Genomic DNA, 23,631 nt, shown 5'->3' with positions numbered 1-23,631 from the left:
GTTGGTGTATCCCCACCACATCCATTCAATCATAGAGACTTTTATTTCAGTATGGTTACACAAGCTATGTGCATAGGTTCTATCTGAATGTGTACAGGTAAGAGAACATGTCAGACGCTTCATGCTGTAATTTTGCAAAGGAAAATAAGTAATACAAATGGGATGTAACCAAAAGTGCACATAAGACGGATTAGAAAAAAGTAAATAAACATGGGGTATATCCAATTTGCCTTGAGAATTTTTGCATCATTTAACAAATATTAAGAAATTTGAACCATTTACATTACTTGTGTAGTGCAAATATCACTCATCATTGTATTAAGGTTGTGGACTGTCAACAGAGTACTTTAGTGGAATTCAGTTTTTAGCTTTATTTGGGCTGCTTTTTATTTTAAATCTCCAAGTTATTCTACCACATAAGTGACTTGTGCATTGACACTTCTTAAATTAAAAGTTTTATCTTGGAGATATTTTCTAGGGATGCTTTGATTGATCAGCCCCAGATCTAAATTGGCGATTTTTCACTAAAAAAAGACTTTAAACCCTGAAGGCTGTGGTTTCATATCTCGCTACAGACACTGTGGGATCATGAACAAGTCACTTTACCTGCCTGTGCTCTAGCTAGAAAATAAAGGAAGTGTAACCGATTGTATCTCAGATGTTCTAACTCACTTTGGACAAAGATGTTAGTCAAATAATTAAGTACATGTAATTGTATGAATTACAGACAGTTAATAGTCAGTTATTTTAAAGAAATAATCCAACCCAAAATAGTTTTTTGAAAGTTAATATGGATGCTCCAATTGATCAGCTGCCAATTGAAATCAGCCAATTTTTCACAAAAAAAAAAGACTTCATCGGTACAAAGGCCAATCGCAAAAATCAATTTTTTTCATCCCCTTCTTTTCTAAGCATTATGGTAATGCAGTTGCAGTGCAAGATAATACAATGTTTGAGCCAACGTGCAGAGCGAGAGCTACTCTATATATATATATATATATATATATATATATATATATATATATATATATATATATATATATATATATATATATATATATATATATATATATATATATATATACACACACACACACACAAAGATACAGACACAACGGTAGCAGCAGAAACAGGAAGTTGCTGGTGCTTAGCGCAGGCCTATGGGTTGGCAAGCGAAGCCCCCTAGTGTGTATGTGTATTTTGGACTGGAATCTTTTAACAGCAATATTGCAAACGATTTTTTTCTTTTTTCAATTAATAAGGATAGTTATGTGTTGCAACACAGACATACAGTGGGTACGGAAATACTGCTCATCACTTGTCCAATACAGTTCCCACGGTGAAGCATGGCGGTGGCAGCATCATGCTGTTTTTCAGCTGCAGGGACAGGGCGACTGGTTGCAATCGAAGGAAAGATGAATGCGGCCAAGTACAGGGATATCCTGGACAAAAACCTTCTCCATAGTGCTAAGGACCTCAGACTGGGCCGAAGGTTTACCTTTCAACAAGACAATGACCCTAAGCACACAGCTAAAATAACGAAGGAGTGGCTTCACAACAACTCTGTGACTGTTCTTGAATGGCCCAGCCAGAGCCCTGACTTAAACCCAATTGAGCATCTCTGGAGAGACCTAAAAATGGCTGTCCACCAACATTTACCATCCAACCTGACAGAACTAGAGAGGATCTGCAAGGAGGAATGGCAGAGGATCCCCAAATCCAGGTGTGAAAAACTTGTTGCATCTTTCTCAAGAAGACTCATGGCTGTATTAGCTCAAAAGGGTGCTTCTACTAAATACTGAGGAAAGGGTCTGAATACTTAGGACCATGTAATATTTCAGTTTTTCTTTTTTAATAAATCTGCAACAATTTCAAAAATTATTTTTTTTTTAATATGGGGTGCTGTGTGTACATTAATGAGGAAAAAAATTAATTTAAATGATTTTAGCAAATGGCTGCAATATAAGAAAGAGTAAAAAATTGAAGGGGTCTGAATACTTTCCATACCCACTGTAGGTCTCATTTATAATGTGCAATCTGCTAGCACCCAAAACACTGTTTTTATACATGTTAAATGGGGATCTTTTATTGATTCTGTCACAGCTTGTTGTGGCATTTGGAAAATACTGGTTTATTATCAGAATTATTCTTTTGCACAGTTTAGTTCCTTAACCTTGACCACTTCATACACTTTCAGACTATTCATTCACATTGTGATAGTTGCTCAGATATAGAACACCAATTAGAGAATTACAGTTTTCCTTCATACTGCTCTGAATATTAAATTACTAAAAGAAAATAATTTACTTACAGAAGCATAAATGCTGTATTTTATCCTGAGGGTAAATACATGTCTCAAGTCATATGGGACAGTATTTGAAGTTAATATCATTTTAAAGTTGCCTGTGATTGCAAAGAGTTTAGAAGCACTTGTTTGCATTCACATCCATAGTTACGCTTTTAGAAGAAATCATTTATTCAGCTGTTCCCTCTAATCTCAGCAAATTGGCTAAATGGCTGTATTTTTCAGTGACTTTAAAAGGGCATGTAGCAGCCCCCAAATCTTTCTTCCTTTCTGAATGTGCTTCCTTGGGAAGGTTTATTGCTGGCAAACTCAATTGTTGTAAACAACAGTTTTCATTTGCCTTTTAGTTTAGATTTATTTTGATCAGTTTCTTTCTGCATATTTTGGAAAGTAAACATTTTGCTTTAAAATTCCAAGTTAAACTTAGAATATTTATTTCACATGTAAGATTGGAGAAATCTGTAAATCTTATTTGATCATTTCAAAGAATTTTGGAATCTCAGTAGTTTTAAGTGTTTTTGCATATGTTTGAATTTAGTAATATCTGTTGAACTTATTTCTGTATTTTTCTCTGTTTCTGATGGTAAAGTACAGAGAGGGTCAGAAGGAGCTACATTGCGTGTTTGTAATCTTGGAGAATGCTTATGACAGGGTGCCAAGCAAGGAGTTATGGTATTGTATGAGGACATTGGGAGTACCAGAAAAGTATGTGAGGTTGGTGCAGGATGATATGTATGAGGACAGTGCAACTGCGGTGAGGTGTGCTGTTGGAATAACCACCTGTTTCAAGGTGAGAGTGGGATTACATCAAGGATTGGCTCTAAGCCCTTTCTTGTTTGCAGTGGTGATGGACAGGTGAATTTAGACAGGAGTCTCCGTGGTCTATTATGTTTGCAGATGACATTGTAAGCTGTAGTGTGAGTAGACAGCAGGTTGAGATGAACATGGTAAGATGGAGGAACACACTGGTGAGAAGAGTAAAGGAAGTCGGAGTAAGATGGAGTACATGTGAATAAATGAGAGAGAAGGTAGTAGAAGTGTGCAAATTTAAGGAGTGGAGGTGGTGAAGGTAAACAAAGTTAAATACTTTGGTTTAACACCCAAAAGCAACGGAGAGTGTGGCAAAGAGGTGAAGAAGAGAGTGCAGGCAGGGTGGACTGGGTGGAGAAGAGTGTCAGGAGTGAATTGTGATAGAAGAGTACCTATCAGAGTGAAAGAGAAGATCTGTAAAACAGTAGTGAAACCAGCTACGTTTTATGATTTGGAGACGGTGGCACTGACGAAAAGACAGGAGAAAGTTAAGGAAGATGCTACGATTTTTGCTCGAAGTAACGAGGATAGGCAGGATTGGGAATAAGTATATTAGAGGGACAACGCTGCTACGACACTTTGGTGGCTGAGTAGGAGTGGCTAGATTATGGTGGTTTGTGCATGTGCGGAGGAGAGATGAGGGGTACATCGGGAAAAGAATGTTGAGGACAGAACTGCCAGGCAAAAGGAAAACAGGAAGGCCAAAGAGGAGGTTTATGGATGTGGTGAGGGAGGATATTAACGTAAAAGAAACGGATAGATTGAGACAGATGATCTGCTTTGACGACCCCTAATTGGGAGAAGCCAAAAGAAGAATTTCTATTTTATTTTTCATCTCAGTTGCTGTAGTTTGATGAACATACTGTACATCGTTTGACATTTTTTCAATGCGATGTTCCAATTGTTTATGAAGAAAAAGTAAATTTTTTGAAAAATTGACATTTCTTAATAGGTATGAGAAGCAATGATGTGTGTAAATTGAATTTCACACTTGTACTGAAAACATAGTTTGCCAATGACTCTGTATGTGTCCTTAAAAAATGCTGCTCAGTATGGAACAATTAAGATGAAGACGGTTGCTAATTTGTTATGTCAATCTTTTACATTTTGTTTTACCTTATGATTATAGAGTAGTTAGTTTGTTTAAATATATAATAAGCACATTTATAATTGAAGCCTTAAATGTTCAAAATTAGTGATGTATTTAAAATCCATGGTCAATTAAGACCTACAAATGCAAGTATATCTTTGTTAAATTAAGTTTTATGATTGCACGGGCTCCGAAGTGTCGTATACAGTATTTTAAATTTTAAAATGTTTACATTTTTTTTTTAGTATTTTGCTGAAATTATTATTTTTCTGCTTTGGCAATCTCTTTCAGATTGTTTATTTTGATGTGTGCTATACAGTTATGAACTGAACTTTCCACTCACCTCTCAATGATGTTATAGAACTGACATTGGTAGTAAACAGAAAATGAAGAAAAACATCCATCCATCCATCCATCCATCCTCTTTCGCTTATCCGGGGTTAGGTCGCGGGGGCTGCAGCTTGAGCAGAGAGGCCCAGACTTCCCTCTTCCTGGCCACTTCTTCCAGCTCTTCCGGGAGAATCCCAAGGTGTTCCCAGGCCAGCCGGGAGACATAGTCCCTCCAGCGTGCCCTGGGACTTCTCCGGGGCCTCCTCCCGGTTGGACGTGCCCGGAATCGCCTCACCAGGGAGGCGTCCAGGAGGCATCCTGATCAGATGTCCGAGACACCTCATCTGACTCCTCTCGATGCGGAGGAGTAGTAAACATGTTTATAATATTTCTATATTAAGAGGAAGTAGATTTTCTTGTTTTGCATTAATCGCTGCACAGCAATAGACAACTTGCTGTGGTTAGGGGTAAATTTCACAATTTAGGTTTTAATCTTAGTGTGACAATGTTAACCATAGTAACTAAAGTTGTGACATATTTTTTTTTCTCGGTTTAGTGTTTAACACAGTGTTAATGTTCTTGGAGTCTTGTTGTAAAACAAAATAATTGCCTGTTTTCATATTTTACAGAATGCTGAGAACAATATATGACTGGTTTTGGTGGGACCGCCTGTGGCTTCCTTACAATCTGACCTGGACTGATCTTGAAGACCGAGATGGCCGTGTGTATGCTAAAGCTTCAGAACTTTGGATAACCTTGCCATTGGCTCTGGTTTTCTTGGTTGTCAGACAAGCCTTTGAACTGTAAGTAAATGTTAAAACTATTTTAGTTTAATTTAATATTTCTTCAAGCTTCAGTCTTGAAATTGACTTAGGTTTTTTTATACTTTTTTTTTTTTTAGTATTTCACCACATTACTGAGGAGTAAAACAAGTGCTGTGTGGTGGCGATAATCTCTGCAGTTTCAAAGTGGCACAAGAAATTAAACATTAATCACTTAAAGAGCGCTTGCTTACTGTTAAAGTTATTGAATATCATTACAGCTGTTTTTTTTTTTTTGGTTCCTTTGAATTTACCAATCTCTTTTACAGATAGTAGAAGATTGATATCTAAAAGCAATGTTTTTGGATGCGTTAGTGCAATTGCGTCTAATCTGTATCCTCTTTGATTATTTTGATAATATATGGCAACATATGTGTTTTGTATTTTCTGCTAACCAGATAGTAAACAAAATTTAAATAAGACTGTGGAAAGCATACACACAGACAGACCGACACCAGAATATCCAAAACACACTTCTTTATTAATTCGTTCAGCACCACAATGCCTTCTCTAACCAACTCTCTTCCTTTCTTCTTCTTTCTCTTCTTCTTCTTTCTCTCACAAGCTTCGTCTCCTTCCTCCCAACTCTGGCTCGTCTACTGGAGGGAGGTGGCCCCTTTTATCATGACCCGGATGAGCCCCAGGTGCTCCCTTTGACGTCACTTCCTGGTGTAGCGGAAGTGTCAGGAAAGCACCTGGAAGCACTCCGGGTGTCCTTGGAATTGCTTCCGGTAGCACTTCCTGGTGTGGCAGAAGTGCTGCCATCCAGGATTCCCTAATTGTCCAGGCGCCCCCTGGCAGTGGCCACATCCTCTCATAATGACCCCCAAATAGACCTGGGTGGCTGCCCTCTTGTGGCCAAGAAGAAGTATCATTCAACTCGGGGACTGTCCAGGTGTCCCGGCCGGGCAGTGTCCCCGCTCATCTGTGACAGACATATTTACGTTAAATCTAGATGCAAAAGTTAAACACCTTTTATGCCAAATTTCAGTGCCTTTTTTTTGCCTTCTGCCTACATGAACACATACTGGGGGCCATATGTATAAAGTTTGTGTATGCACAAAAAGGAGTCTCAAAATGTGCATGTTCAGCTTCCCGTGCAAACATCAGGATTTATAAAAGAAAACTTGATGGGGGAACTAGTATATATTTACGGAATGTCTGCTAGCCATACAGGATAGCTTCAGTAGTAATGTCATGTTTTATAATTACAGTATGTAGCTGGTTGATACATAAACAAGGAAGTGGGGTTTCAAATATGAGGTTTACATTCTCCTGTTTGCTGTTAAAATACCTTTTGCCTATTCTCCTGCTCTCGCCCTCCCCTATGCGTACTCTCTTGCTGTCAGCACAACATACTTAAAGTGGACTATGAAATAGTTTGTGACATGCTGTTGATTCTGCCTTTTTCTGTTTGCTTTTTAGTCTTTTTGCCTTATTATAAACTTGTGAAAAATTGAGCCAGAGGTGAAATTTTTTAAACTAGATAATACGTATTTAACACAGAGTGGATAAGTTCTTGGTTTACATTCATGTAGGCTCATCTCCTGTTAGAGATAATTGCAAGATGTGCTGTAGCCTGTGGAAGACAGGACTATACTTACAAATATTTATCATTCCAATACTAATCGATACTGATAAAGATCACGCATTTCCTAATTATGACATTTGCTTATTATAAGAATGAAATTCACAAACTCATAAACAGTAAATACACAGAAGTTGGGGAACTGTAATTATGGGGCAGCAAATTGGTGAAACAAATTGTCTCACTTAATTTGCTAACCTTCTCCCATGCAACCGCAAAACCCTTTTCTGTAGTAATAGAATTTCCTTGTCATCAATATTGTTCAAAAGCTGCCTGCCATTAAAATGAATTTAAAACAGTCTGTGACATCAGGACATAGAAAAGAATTCAGAAGTTTTGACTGCAATCCAATTAACTCACTAGAATTTTAAAGTACAGATTCAAATTGCTCTGTAAAAGAAAATGAAAGTACTAAAGAAAAACAGGCCTCCTAGATAATTCTAGTAGGATAGCTATGACCCCTTTCACCTTTCAGGTAGGAATAATGAGAGAGAAAACTGAAAGAGCACCAAAACTTCAAATTTAGACACAACAATTTAAGAAGTCATATTTTCCTTTAAAGAAACAAAAGGACAAACAATATACTTTTCTCTGTGCTTCCAGCCTACCTACGTGTCAGCAAGAAAAAGAAACCCAACTTCAAGGAATGCTATCAGTGCTTATAATGGTTAAAGTAGCATGAGCTCATTGACAACTGTTATATTTAAGATGATACAACATTGCTGATTGTATTTACCATATTTTCTGAATCCAAGAAAATTCTGACACTACTTTTCTTAAAATGCCCATACTACAACACTTCTGTATTTCATTCTCACTATAGTATGCTTTGCTCTCCATTTTGTTTACTTGCCATTTGAATAGAACCTCGTGGTTGCTTTTCATGCTTGTCTTATGAAAGGCACCAGTGTGGAAGAACTTATTGTATTTATGATTCTTCTTATGTGACTCATTGGAGTGTGCAAAATTAGGGGGACCAGCGAAGAAGGTTTCCACAGTGTGTTTTACATGGGTGCAAATTTGGTTTATAGGATTGACATGCATTTTGACAAGGAAACTATGCTGAAATCTTTTTTTCTCTGTAAAGCACATTGTAATTGTAGAGTGTAGGGAGAAGGAGTGACTGGCTTGAACTTCAGTGTTTAACGGTTGCTTTTATTTTGTAAACAGTTTACATCTTTAGAGCAGCTAAATGATTAAATGTTTTTATTCACATCCCTAATTGGAAGTAGGTGGTAAAAGATTTATTAAATCAACTTGTTCTCAAACTAATTTGAAATGCACAATTAAAAATACGCTAAATTGTTCATCAAGATAAAATAAGTAAAAAGAATACAGTAATCCCTCCTCGATTGCGGGGGTTGCGTTCCAGATGCCCGCAATAGATGAAAATCCGCAAAGTAGAAACCATATGTTTGTATGGTTATTTTTATATATTTTAAGCCCTTGTAAGCTCTCCCACACTGTTAACATTATTAGAGCCCTCTAGACATGAAATAACACCCTTTAGTCAAAAGTTTAAAATGTGCTCCATGACAAGACAGAGATGACAGTTCTTCCTCACAATTAAAAGAATGCAAATATATCTTCTCTTCAAAGGAATGCATGTCAGGAGCAGAGAATGTCAGAGAGAGAGAGAGCCCGAGAGAAAAGCAAACAATCAAAAAATCAATACGTGCTTTTGGGCTTTTAAGTATGCCGAAGCACAGCGATAAAGCGGCATTTTTTAGAGAAGCGTCCATATCCTCTAGGCAAACAGCCCCTCTGCTCACACCCCATCCGTCAGGCGCAGAGAATGTCAGAGAGAGTGAGAGAGACAGAAAAAAGCAAACGATCAAGCACCGTGCGGGAAGCATATCGTATATCATTGAGGAGTTTTAGTTAATACGTAATACATGCTCTGATTGGGTAACTTCTACCATCCGCCAATAGTGTCCCTTGTATGAGATCAACTGGGCTAACAAACTGAGGAAGCATGTACCATAAATTAAAAGACTCATTGTCCGCAGAAATCTGCGAACCAGCGAAAAATCCGTGATATATATTTTGATATGCTTACATTTAAAATCTGCGATTGAGTGAAGCCGCGAAAGTCGAAGCGCGATATAGCGAGGGATCACTATATACTGTTTTTACAACATTGTAGAATTATTTTTTTATATCAGAAAGTTACCCATTTCTCATAGTGAGGGGAGCCTCTTGGTCCTGAAAAAAAATCATTGAGCTAAGCCACACATATTCTGTTACTTTCTGTTTAACATAATATTTTTTCATCTTGTTTCAAATATTGCCTTCAACCTTTCTTCTGAAAATGTTTCCAAAATGTTCTTGAAATCCTCTCACATGAAAGTCCTTTGTCATTTTTTATTTTGTCTTCAAATTTTTATTGGAAGCATGCTATAAGAATCTGTAAAAGGAAACTTAAACACTTTTAAGCAAACAAAATATGTAAAATTCAAAACAACATCCTCCCTGAACTTGCCATAAAACACCATGTCTACCCCCTCTGAGTGAGGGCAATAGAAAGATGAGGCAGGAGGAGACAAAACAAAACCCCACCAAAAAGAAGGTGTCAGTTCATACATACACCAAATCAAACATTCCTCCTTCATTGTCATTACATTATCCAGTTTCACAGGTGTTCAACTGAACCAATTTTTAATGTTGGAACCAGGAGCTTTGTTAATTTTCATTGTAGAAGGGTCAAGAAACATTTTGCTGTAAAATGATTATTTTACATTTATTTCCACTAGTCTTTGGAGAAAGGGTTTAACACACTCCAGAGGTAAACTAAAGCCTATTTATGTGTCATTTTTGTCAGAGAAGGAAAGAAAACAATTTTAATCCAGACTGGTAAAAGAGAGAGAAGAGAATATTAGTTGCCAAAATTGGTGGGAGGATTAGAAAAATAAAAACCATTCGTTAGAAAAAAACAAAAGTAGAGCTCCAGAACATGTGGGAAACATAACTGAACGGAACATGAACAAAACTGTGATGGGGTCACGTGTGCTGATATAATATGTTAAAGAGGTGGTAATTTTAAAATTAGTATTCAAAGATAGATTGGTGATAAATTTAAAGTCAAGTTATAAAATTAAGTACATGGAGATAAGTTCATAGACCTTATGTAATGTGTCATTTAGAATGAAAACATTTTTTAAGAGAAGAAGAATGGAACAAGAGGACAATAAGAGGATGAAGGCTAAGATAATGTAACTCCACGTGTTCTATTAACTGAATTTGGCTAAAAATGGAAGAAGAAAGAAGTGTAGGGAAAGGAAAACCAGGATAATGATTTGATCTCTAAGCCCAAGCTGTCAAGGATATTTCCTTAAGTTGTGATGCACAGGTATGCCAAAGTTGGAAATGACACGGGCATCTACCAATTTTGAAAGTGTCGTTGTGAAAAATTGCAGTTTATGAATGCCTGCTTATAGGCATTTTGGATCAGGAAGGTCCTTCATGCAGTGCCAAGCTTTAGGGCACTGAAAATGAGAAATCCTGGATTAAAATGAAGGAGCCAAAATCTTAAAGTATTGAAAGGAAAGGAAGATGAATAAATGGGGGCAAACATATCTAGTTCAGTCTGAAGCCAGGATTAGGGAAGCAAGGTAATGCAATTCCATAATTAGAATAAAATACAGGGAGTAGATGTAATTCAACCATTAGGATCTAATGAACATAATGTGACACACTGCAGTGTGTTTTGGCAGAAAGCATATTCAAAGCTACAAACTGTTAAACTTTTAACTTTAACAGGACAGATTTTGAGATGATAAGGTAAACTGGGATAAGCGTTTAAGAGTCAACTGAGGAGCAATATAGCATTTTAAAACCATTTTGTTTGCATTGCAGCACAAGTTTGTTCTGAAATTTAGGAGTAGGAAATATAAGAAAACTCAACAGTGTAAAAGAAAGCTGCAAAGGAAAATTGTTTTCAGAATTTCCATGATGACTCTTTTCCCCATTTATGCTCTTTATTGTGTAGATCATAATAAAAGTCTAAAATACCATACACTTATCACTCTGTGATGAGGTACTTTAGCACTTATTCCCTCCTTTCGTTCTAAATCAGTAACCTCAGGCAATTAGAGTAAATAACCAGGCAGGAGTTACACATTTAATTAAACACTACTGATTAAAACAATGTCCAAAATATTAAGGATGCAAAACACTATATGATTATTGGCAAACCATACCGTTATAGCCTAAGTAGCAGTGCATCTGGTGTCCTTTGACTGGTGGTCTTCAGTCTAGCTTGCTTTGCTACCACATGGCCTTTAAATGCAGTATTGAAACAGGCCACATACCTTTCTCACTATGGTTGCCAAGATAAAGTTTTTCATTATGGAGTTCTCTTCATGGCCATATGAGAGAGGGGTAAAGGCAAGGAGACCAACTTTATACCATTCTTATACAAAACACAAATTAGTATAGTATTATGGGACAGAATGGTCTCTTTTTCAAAACCAGTCATAAACAGCCAAACTTTAGACCAATAGAATACATTTTTCCAGTCCCATTCTGATCAGTTACCAATGAAAGAGGTTAGGTACAGCTCATCCCACAGTGGCTTTGCTTTACTTTAGTCAGTTTGTGGCCTTCCTGCAGTGGATGGCTTGTAGGCTGTAAGTCCAAATGCAGTCACCCTTGCCAAGCTGGTCTGATGCTCCATCCCTCTCACCATAAATTTAGTAAGGATATTAGGAATTTCAAAAGACAATTAGAGAACAGTACTGCAGACCCAAACAGATTCTTTCTGTATTTTTGTAGTACAATGACAGTCAAAGTAGAAATGAAAAAGATTACAAGAAAACCCCCACATACAATATACTGTTCTACTCCTCTTGATGTCTACTGTACTTACAGAAAATGCTGTGCTTTTTGGGGTTACCCCTATTTGTGCCCCTCTGTACTTGAGGGAAAAACCCTCCTTTGTAGGTCATTTTTGGACCATATTTTAAGGAGGCAGTTACACCAACTCCAAGGGCTCATGCCTAATGTGATAAGAGGGGTCAAGGTTCCTCCAAAAAATGTGGGTTGGTAATATAGACTAGATAGATGTACTTTTTATCTATACAGACACTTTCTATCTACAGTACCAATACAGTAAAAAGAAACAAGATCAACAATAAAATAATATGTATTTAAAAAGATATTTTCCCAATTACATTTAATTACAATTGAACAAAAACAAGGAAGCCTAATGAGACTTAATGTTGCCTTTGAAAATAGAAATCGATTTTGTTGCACAGTCTTTTAAAAAGATATTTTAGTGAAGAAATGTTATTATTTGTTCTTAACAACTTCCATTCCATTGTTTTCTAGCCTTGAAGATACTGTATATTGCATTAAAACATACTTGGATCAAAAGATGTAAAAAATAATGGTTATTGTTGCCTACTGTTAACTTTAAGTATAAAGTTCTCTCCTACTTTTGTAAAATCTGTGTCCCCTTTCTGTTATTGCTTATGCCTATTTTCTGTAATATTTAGCCCGGGGCTGCTTTATTATCACAGACTGTCAAAAGTATCTGCATCTATATATTAAATCACATCACATATTTATTTTCTGTCCTGACAACATTTTAATCATCATTGTTTTGTTGTGCTTTAGTTTCCTTATTTTAAGTACATCTTAGTTGCTCAGTTGTTTAACATTTGTAAAATGCATATGTGAGCCTTCTGCAGAAAGTGTGTCAACCACTCATTAGTCTGAACTAACCCACCAAAACCCCACGTTTTGACGAGAAAAAAAGTAACATTATTGCGTCATACAACATACAAAATAACGCAAAATACAAATGTTAACATTAATAAAACAAAAGAGCGCTGAGCCCTACTCCCATCTGATTTTCCTGTCCACGATTATTATTATACTAGCCATGTGCGCCCAACTACGTTGCGCGTGTTAAAGTTGTCTGTGAAGGGCTCCCTGTTTAAACGCGGCTGCCAGTCGTGAACTGGGCCCTTCGTCGCACAGCATTATGATTTTCTATAAGGGAAACAAAATTACAAAAGAAAACCCTTGGACAATGATTCGATAGGAACAGCCTAATCGGAATCACTGTTCGAATAGTAATTATGTGGTGGTGTGGGAGCGTTTCTGCTTCTGTCCATTCACAGTCCATCTCGTTTTCACGACACTGTCGTTTCCTCTCACGATCTCTTCTCAACCTTTCTCTAATCTCGCAGGTTGCTTTGTGGCAATTGAAAGAGTAAGGCAATATACATGGAGCAATGGTTATAAAAGGGGGACACATAGGTATCCAGGCTCTTTAAAGCATAAATAGGGATCACTTCATTGACATGTGAACAAGCCACGGTACAACTTTGAGACGCGCAACACTTGCTGGCTACAACGTAACAATAATAATTTCCGGAACGTGCTGTTATGTTGTCATTCATTTTACCCACTGTCTTTCTTTCTTTCATATGTTACGTAGGCACGTACCTTTTATCTTTGGCAATCTCATTCTCTAACTAGGCCTCAGTGGCTAACCAATGTAACTTTTCTCACCACCCCTTTTCGTTATTCCGGCACATTGTTGACATCCGTGAGTAACAACAATGTACTAAACTGGAAGGTGGTCTACGCATGCGTGGAATCCGCGGACAAAGATCAAGATCTAAATGAAGATCTCTTTAGTTAATTTAAAGCACAACGATTTGTTTAGTTTAAATGTCTATGTTTTGAGGTGTGACTGGAGTACTACAATCTTTAGTTGTATAAGCCTGGAGGAGATTCTTAATGCAATGCCTATGTTTTAGCTGTCTCTCTACTGCCATCTAGTGCTTCTTCTAATTCATTCGCGGACAAACGAAGATCAAGATATAAATGAAGATTATATATAGAGATACCATGCATTTTCTGTAGTAAACAAGTGTTCATATAAATTGAATTGATAAAATACACTGTGTTTTAAAATATGTATGCTATCCGCTTCCGCTATTGTAAGCCTGTGTGGACGGAGTACCATCCCCTATTCCAGATCAAAAAGGTTGGGAGGGTTGAATAAAGTCCTGAAAATCCAGCATGCAATATAAATAATACAAAGGTTAATCCAACATCAGCTAGCAAGTAAAAAGGAGTGTCTTTGCTGATGAGCGCAATGATCACAGTACTTCTCATAATGCCGCATGAGGCAAGGTACATTTTTGCTGCCCATTTGCCCAAACTCCTATATGTCCTTATTTGTAAATGCTAACATTATTCAAAGTTATTGTCTGTTTTTACATGCATTTTTATTACTCTTTAATATTTATTTATTTTTATTTTTTTTGGATCAGTATACTGCTGCTGGATTATTTGAATTTCCCCTTGGGATTAATAAAGTATCTATCTAGCTATCTAGCTAGCTAGACATTTTTCATTTCAACAGATGGATAATCACAATGATATTTGGTAATCAAGTGCATTGAACTTGTCTTTCCAACAGATTGGGCATCATAAACATTGTAACTGCTTCTATTAATCCCATATTAACTGGCATTTAACAGAGATATAGCATCCGGATGGACACACAGAAATTTGTCCTTTCATTAAGGTGAATTAGGCATGAGTTGATACACTTAATTCACAATATGTATTGTTATACGGGCTTCATGAAACAGTGCATTCTCTAAACATCAGACCAAAAAAAAAAAAAAAGAATAATATTTTTGGAAAAAATGTAGTACAGATATATTACAGAGCATATCTATTACAGAACCAATTTGGACTTTATTACCTTTTATTACAGTATACTGATGTTAAACCTCATAATTATATAAATGTAGTAAGACTTAGTAATTAATTTTTTAATTACTAGAAACATAAAACATATTTAGCTTGAATCACTTTCTGAAGCTTTCTCCAGTAATGATATAAAATAATTATAATGATAACATACAATAGTTATACAGTTGCCTAATTTAAATTAAATGTTTTGCCAGTTAATACCATGTTTCCCCAAAAATAAAACCTACTCCGAAAATAATCCCTAGCCTGATTTTCAGGCTGCTGTGTAATATAAGCCCTACCCCAAAAATAAGCCCTAGACAAGATCGTCAGCTGAACAGTAAGGCACCCAAGGTCAGGTTTATACTTCACGCAATGTGACCCCTGTGCTCAAAAAATCCAGTAAATTCTGAGGACACCTTGCCACAATATCTCTGAAAAGGATGTTTAATGATTACATCCATCAATTCGGGGATGCGCCCATTCCAGCAGCATCAGCACAACACAGAAACAAAATCTCTGGACGGGGCATCGGCTCATCATAAGGTGAACACAAGCACACGCATACACACTGGCGTCATTGTAGCTTCACCAAATCTCCAAACCTTCATGTCTTTGGATGGAAAACTGAGCACATTGTGGAAACCCACCAGGAAAAACATGCAAACTCCAGGCAGGGATCACAAGGGACGCGACTCCCTGTGAGACAGCAGCGCTACCACTGTGCCACCGTACCACCTGTAGCAGATAGAGGCGTGGTCCACCTCTAACACCCTCAGATACCACTCTGAACACCAGGTGAAAGTATAATACTTATTATTTTTATTACTATATAGTGCACCAAGCACCCTCCACTCCACACTCATAAACCACAAATAATAACACTACAAATTTCTCCTCCTCGCCCAGACACTTCGCCCTCCTACCTCCCAGCTCAGCTCAGTGTCTGGACTGAGGCATCGTCCTTTATAGCCCCTGATCCGGAGGTGTTCCTGTCCCAACAGTCCACAGTTCCTTTTCCCTTCCGGGTCAGGGCAAACAGTGCTTTTTTTCAACCCAGGAGCACGTTGTTCCTTCCTGTCACATGACCGTGACGTACTCCCAGGTCATACAGCACAAAAGAGCCCATAAGCCCCCCCACAGCGACTCCTGGTGGCCCCCAAGGTATCCAGCAGGGCTGTGTATAAATACTACAAAGTCCATGAGGCCCTGCTGGACCTCGGGGCACTATCCTGCTGTCGGGAGAGCTCCTCCTGGTGGCCTGGGTGTGAGGACCGGCATGAAAAGCCGGCAGTCCTCCACACACCCCATATGTGTAACTATTACCAGTATTTATTATTTAAACAAAGTTAACGACTTATCTGTAAAATGTAACATACATATTTTTAATGTATTTCATCATGAAGTGATTTAACAACTGGGTCGGGGAACACGGTAATAGAAAACATACTTGTACTGGCCAAATACATTTTTACTGTCTAAACCATCATTTTTTCTAAGCATCCTATGATGATAATTTAATTTTTTATAAAAATCTTTGATTTTAGTTGTTAGAAATGCCCAAGTATATTGTTTTCAGTAAAAAGTATTGGACTCGCTTAATTAAAATAGCAAAAGAAAAACAGTTTATTATTCAAACATTACAGAATGTCATGAAACAGTACAGAATGCAGTATCAAAAAACAACACTTAAATATATCAACTCTAATTTATAAAATAGTGCTGTCCTGAGCTCCTCTTCAGACTAACTTTGAAAAAAAAAAAAACCCTTGCATGTCATTGGCAGTAAACAGAAATTGATACAGTGGATTTGCCTAGGATATTCAGATTAAGTTTGGCATTTTAACAAGGGCATATCTCTTGTCAGAAAACAGTGAGAATTAAAGTGGCCCATTTTGGATTTAACAATTTGTATATATGTTAGATAACACAGTCCACTGGTTTAGATAAGCAAGTGTGCCAAGTTTGCCAGAGAATTAAATTAGTGTACTTGCACTGGACTGGGAAAACTTCACATGCAATCAATATGGGAAATAAGAATTCCTTTCATAATTTGTGCGAATAAGAAGCTGGCTGTGATCTAGTAAGTAGATGCGAGTAGTTAACTAATGTCATTTTGTTTTACTATACATTCATGCAGGGGTCAGCATTGCTTCCTCAAAGATCCAACAACATGGGCTTGAATGTATAGCCTGCTTTTATAAACTTGCCAATATCCATTTCAGTGGAATGTGGCTGTATGAGTAAAACATCAAACTGTTAAACGATATGCCCTGTTTCCAGAAAATGATGTACAGTCACACACAATGGTATTTGAAGCTCATCTGAATGTATGTGGCACAACTCAATATTAGCTTTGCAACATTAAAGTACCTGGTGTGCAGGCTATAGTGTGAGGTGGGCACAAAATATTAAATGTTGGAGACCAGATAGTAAGTGGTGAGGACGAGACAGCAAGTTATACATACCAAATTGTTCCCCAGAAAAAAAAATTGCACCATTTCCCTCTCAGGGGCTCTGTATATGTGTGCAAACTGATAATTGTAAACATAAAGTACATACCTAAACCATCCCACACTCGTAATAAATTAAAGCCCACCCGTCTGTTTTTTATATCACTGTGCTATAAGAGATGGAAATTACATCAAACTGAAGTGAGGCCTTGGTAAAATCGTAATTAGGTAGCTCCGAAGCACACTTTTGTCATTTTTTAAAATCTAACTTTATTTTGTAAATACATGAAAACATTTCGTAAGTACGTCAAATTATACTGTACGTACGTGAAAGTATGCCATACATCCAAGATATTTTCTCATACGTACGAGATAATGGTTATCCCATAATGTTTTTCACTATGCGGTTCAGAGCTTCTGTATTTCACCAGTTTTACAGTGATTTTCATTTCTAATGATGTCTTGAGGCTTGTTGATTGCTTATGATCTCATGGGGCTTGTGAGCAGTCCACGCCGTGACGGAACACATGTGCTGCCAAGCCCCGCCTGCAGCTAGATGCCTCTCATTTTATGGAAGGAAATAAGATGATGGTGTATCAATATAGACAAAGCAGTACTTCAGTGCTGTTCCATTAGCTGCTGAAAACTAGCTCTGGCATTCTAAAAGTTCCCAGTTGTGGATAAATTGGCCTAGAGTGCTCTTCTATTGGGAGAATTTTGGTTATTCAGAAAAATTTATGGTGTAATCCATACATGTGATTAAACAGTTAAATACATAATTGAAAAAACGTTAAATTGTAAATGCTGAAAAATTCACTTTCATTTTAATTTTAATGGGTAAAGATAATTTACCCATGCAAAAGCAGCATCATTGTTGGACTTTGCATAGTGTATCTGTTTTACATACTGCAACAATCGCTACACCTCACCACCCGTAAGGAAGTGTGTGATGTTTGAAAGATATACTAGCATTAAAAATATTCGGTCCTTAACCCCTCTTCTCCCCAACCGAAACCTGCAAGCTCCCACCAATGCTTAAAAGAAACCCAGATAATACTGTAGGTAAAATTGATTAAATGTGTATTCAATACACATGTACATAAAAATGTGCATATTTTGTGATCCCATTTTCCACAGACCTCAACACCTGGCCAAACACCTAATCCCCAGTCTGGCATACAAATGCCAAAAATAGCTCAAAAAAGAGAAAAATAAGAAAGGGAATGATTAAACACAGGGTAAAATGTTGATGAATATCCTGGCATAAAGTTCCCTCTGAATGATGTGAAAAACAGTCCGCATTTGGATATGGCTGCTTTCCTGCTATCCTGAGGAATGAAGAGCGAGTGCGTCTCACCAATGGGATCACCCAGAGAACCATAGGACCATATACTGAAACCCACACAGCTTCTCGGGTATTCATCTCGCCATTTATTTTCTTATGGGTGGCTACCCCAGAAATAGTGGAAATCCCTAGGTAAAGTTTGCCTTCGACGTCTTCCTAGCCTTAGATAGCTGATCCCTTTGCTCCTTAAAAAAAAAAAATCCTGCTAAAATGTCCCATTTCCTGCCTCTGTAGTCATAGAAACATGACGCCTGCCCTGGATAGCTGGAAATCCTACCAAGTGGACCCCTCCAAAACTTTGCGTCAACTACAATGACTGAGTGGATATTCCTTCTGCATTATCAAGTCCCTGTAATATAGTGACAGCAGTCAAAAAAAAGCAACCCCGATTTTAATGCTATGTAGTCTTGCTATAGTATTAGTACAGGTAGGTATAGTGGTAGGCAAACATTAACTTGGAAAGGCACCTTAATTATTTTATCTTTGGTTCCATTTATATGGAAATCTGTTCAGTCCTATCAACAGATTAAGAATTTGGAAGAATGCAGTTGCAGTAATTCGAAAAAATCACTCAGAACCTTCAATAGAATTCTTGTTTTTTTTATTTGAATACATGATGATACATGACACTTTAGCAGAAATAAATTGTTTATTATAATTAAACTCTATGGATAACCTTATGTCAAAATATTGTGTTCATATATTTCAGCCACATCTGTTGTTAAGGGGTGTGTGAAATCGAGCACAAAGCCATGCAATCACCATTGGGAAACAATGGTGGTATAGTGGGTTTTAATGAAGAGCTCAGTGACTTTGTCTTGGCTGTCTGACGTTGATGCTGACCATCTGTTTTACTCCCTCCTCCTGTGTGTACACCAGTGGGGAGAGCAACCCAGTTCAGGAAAGACAGACCTGGGGGCAAAATGGATAGGGGAATTACCCCTAGGCACAGTGGATGTCTTGCTGTTCTCTTAGCCTCTCTTGTTGATGAGTCCGTTGTTGTTCAAAGTGATGGTCTCTTTCGATGACTGTCTGTCTCCAAAGTGTGCAATCCCCCCATTGTTTCCAGCTTCCAATGTGGAATGGAACAGGCCTTTGAGAACACTAAAGGCCTTCCAGCATTTGTTTGGGCCACCCTAAGGTCGAGATCTTTTGGCCAGTTTATCAAACCAGGACCATTTCGGGAAGCCAAGACTCATCTATGCGGATAACGTGCCCAGTCCAGTGGAAGACATGGGTGAGCTGGTTGATGAGCAGAGTTCCAGAATTTTAATGTGTGGAACCCTGTCTTCCCAAATGTTGCCGTGGATTTCTGGAGGCAGTGTATAAGAAATGTTTCTAGGATATGGATTTGCTTGCAGGAGGGAGTCCAGGATTCACATTAATACAGAGAAATTGATATACACACTGTGTGACAGATCATGACCTTGGTTGTCATGCAGAGATTTTAGTTAAAGAAGACTTTGACAGCCAAATGCAGAGGATGGCAGACAGAGGCAGTTTGCAGTCTCCTTAACAATGGCATTGATTAGAGATTATGCTTCCGATGTAGGGGAAGGATTGTGTGTTCCCCTGTGTCATGTTGACAATCTTGATGTCCATTTAAGAATCCCTCAGCTGGAAGGCAGTGCTATCCTTCAAAAAGGCTGCTTGGTCACATTTCCATCTGTGTGGGTTTCATACTAAGAAAATACACCTTCACCTAATGGTAGTTTTCCCCATCTGTTGCCCATCACCATAGGACTTTGATACTGGCAAAAGGATAAGGTAGGTTCATTGAAGGAAGAGTTACAGTGATCCCTAACTATATCGCACTTACACTTTCGCGGCTTCACTCCATTGCGGATTTTAAATGTAAACATATCTAAATATACTGTATATCACGGATTTTACGCTGGTTCGCGGATTTCTACGAACAATGGGTCTTTTAATTTATGATACATGCTTCCTCAGTTTGTTTGCCCAGTTGATTTCATACAAGGGACGCTATTGGCGGATGGCTGAGAAGCTACCCAATCGGAGCACGTATTAAATAAAACGCGGTGCTTCGCACACTTCAAAGCTCTAACGCCCCGTATTGATTTTTGATTGTTTGCTTTTCTCGGTCTCTCACACTCTCTCTGACATTCTCTGCTCCTGATGGAGGAGGTGTGAGCAGAGGGGCTGTTTGCACAGTGGCTGTTTGCTTAGAAGATGGACGCGCCTCTTAAAAATGCTGAAAGACTACCTTCACATTGATCCCTTCACTGCGGCCGCTTTATCACGGTGCTTCCCATACTTAAAAGCCCAACAGCCCTATTGATTTTTGCTTGTTTACTTTTCTCTCTCTCTGACATTTTCTGCTCCTGACGGGCGCACTCCTTTGAAGAGGAAGATATGCTTGCATTCTTTTAATTGTGAGAAAGAACTGTCATCTCTGTCTTGTCATGGAGCACAGTTTAAACTTTTGACTAAAGGGTGTTCTTTCATGTCTAGAGGGCTCTAATAATGTTAAAAAATGTATTTAGAAGGTCGTAAACAGGTTTTCTATGCTCTAACTGCGAAAATATTAGATTTATAAATAAAGAATCCTACTTCATAAAAAATTCATTTATCTGTCTGAAGCGGATTAATCGCGATAAACTAAGGTTTACTGTATAACTGTGCGGAGAATATTTATAAACAGTGTGGGAGAGTTTCTAAGGGCTTAAAATATATAAAAATAACCATAAAAACATATGGTTTCTACTTCACGGATTTTCACCTATCGTGGGGGGTTCTGGAACGCAACCCCCGCGATCGAGGAGGGATTACTTTATAGCCTTTGAATTCAATGTTGAAAGGTGGATAGCTTTTTACTGTGCTCTGACTGCACTATGTAAGTGAAGCATGCATGTGTTTATGCTGGGATCGCCTTTTTTGAATAAACATCAATTTTACCTAATGATGCCTTTCCGACATGCAATTGGCATGTGTGTGTAATAACTAAAAGACAAATAACTTTTATTACTTTGCCCTGGTTGGAAAAGACCAAATTCAAATATATACATGGAAGTTGTAATACAGTTGAACTTGTAAACCTAGGATTTTTTTTAAAGATACAGTGCATCCTTCACACACATACATGTAATGCCATTTTTGCCTGAGCCAAATCAAGCACATCCAGTAAAAGCCCAATAGCGTGAATTTGTTCAATGCAATTCCGAACTGCCCCATCCCCCATGTGATGCACTCCAGGTTAGGAAAGTGTCACAAGCATGATGATCAAAATATACAATGTACATTGGCTTCAACTGTCAGCAGTGATTAACAGTCTACTTTTCCATTGCCTGGTGGGACAGTATATGATGAGATGAAGGGGTGCCTACGCATGCAGTGATCAAGTGAGCATAGTACTCTACAACTGGGCTCTTCCTTGGAACCTGAGACGATTTTTCATTTTATTAGCATGTGATTACTCCTACTCCTGCATGGGTGGGCACACTGCAGCTCAGAATCTGTTGCTTATTATAAAGGGAGAAGCTATAATGTTTGTCTATTTCACCTAATTAAAAAAAATCACATTTGTTAAAACAGTAGGCACATTTGAAAGTGCACACTATAAGGTTTCTGTTTTTACCTAGTTTTGAATGAAAAAGTAGCATTGTTATTAATGAAAATTGACAGAACATGCCCATATACATACTTGGCAATAAATCTGTAATATCCAGAGGGTTAAACACTTGACTGTCTGTCATAAGATACTACCTTTGCCACATGTCAGTGCTTGAAATTCCTGTAAGTGCTATTATCGTGAAATACAGTGCATCCGGAAAGTATTCACAGCGCATCACTTTTTCCACATTTTGTTATGTTGCAGTCTTATTCCAAAATAAGACTGTATATATTTGAAAATATATACAGAAAATATACTGAAATAAGGGATTGTGTTAAGAAAATGCTTAGGTGCCTCACATTTTTATGCAATCTTTTTGTTCAACCCACTGAATTAAAGCTGAAAGTCTGCACTTCAACTGCATCTGAGTTGTTTAATTTAAAATTCATTGTGGTAATGTACAGATATATATATATATATATATAGGCAATTTGCTGAACGGATGCTAAGGAGATGTGGACAGATCAGCTGCTGCTACCATTGCTGTATGTTCTGCGTGTTGCACTGTGCATCGATCATTTAAAATCCTGTACAGAAGCTGCTGCTGCCGTGCTACGTGATCTGCATGTCACACTGTGCAATGATAATTTAAAAGCCTGTTCAGCAGCTGTCCTTTTGTCTCACGGGACGTTAAAGTTTTTTCCGAGAAATTGTTTGTAAGTAGGGCGTGATGTGCACGTAGTCTCGTGGGACTTCAAAGTGTCTCTCCGAGATGATTGTGTCTCGACCCAAGATTTTTTAATATGATCTATACTAATAAAAGGCAAAGCCCTCACTGACTGACTGACTGACTGACTGACTGACTCACTGACTCATCACTAATTCTCCAACTTGCCGTGTAGGTAGAAGGCTGAAATTGGGCAGGCTCATTCCTTACAGCTTCCTTACAAAAGTTGGGCAGGTTTCATTTCGAAATTCTATGCATAATGGTCATAACTAGAAGCTATTTTTCTCCATTTACTGTAATGGAGTTGAGCTTGAAAGCCGTGGGGGGGGCGGAGTTTCGTGTGACATCATCACGCCTCTCACGTAATTACGCAGTACGTAGAAAACCAGGAAGAGCTCCAAAAAGCACTTAAGAAAACATGCGTTATATAATTGAGAAGGCAGCGAAACAATTGGAAGCGAGCGAGTGACATATAAAACCATATTCAGCGGCTCACGTGAACTGGCGAGCGCAGACAAAAGCAACAGTTCCAAAGAGTGCTGAACAAAAAACGAATTACACTACTACGCTCAAATAGATAAACCACACGCCGTGGCGCAATAGCCAACGTCCGAGGTTCGATTCTTGAGAGGGGATTCACTAAGTATATACGCACGCATTTTTATTCATTTTACCTTCGCATCCCCTTGGTTTGAAACGTATGAAAAAATATGCGGTTAACGCAGAAAGACAGATCACCAATTGAAGCTCTATGAATAATGGATACTTTATTCGCGATCAATGATTATTTTGGTAAAGCCATACTCAGTGTATTCATTAGATGAATGGTAAAAAAGTAAGAGCGAGGGGAGGGTAACTTATTGAGGCAC

At 37.9% G+C, this 23,631-nt stretch overlaps 1 protein-coding gene across 1 annotated transcript in view; it reads left to right on the top strand.

Annotated features, from left to right (window-relative positions):
- The window catches only part of cers2a (ceramide synthase 2a), a 108,701-nt gene that overhangs the window by 52,839 nt on the left and 32,231 nt on the right, over positions 1 to 23,631 (top strand). Inside the window, exon 2 of the mRNA XM_039767435.1 lies at positions 5,165 to 5,338. Within this exon, the coding sequence (XP_039623369.1) occupies positions 5,166 to 5,338 (173 nt within the window). The 5' untranslated portion in view covers position 5,165. The remainder of the gene's footprint in view (positions 1 to 5,164; positions 5,339 to 23,631) is intronic.

Source organism: Polypterus senegalus, chromosome 1, assembly GCF_016835505.1.
Source record: "Polypterus senegalus isolate Bchr_013 chromosome 1, ASM1683550v1, whole genome shotgun sequence".
Taxonomy (NCBI): Eukaryota; Metazoa; Chordata; class Cladistia; order Polypteriformes; family Polypteridae; genus Polypterus; species Polypterus senegalus.
Note: the sequence above shows the minus strand (reverse complement) of the source record. Positions and strands in the feature narration are given on the sequence as shown.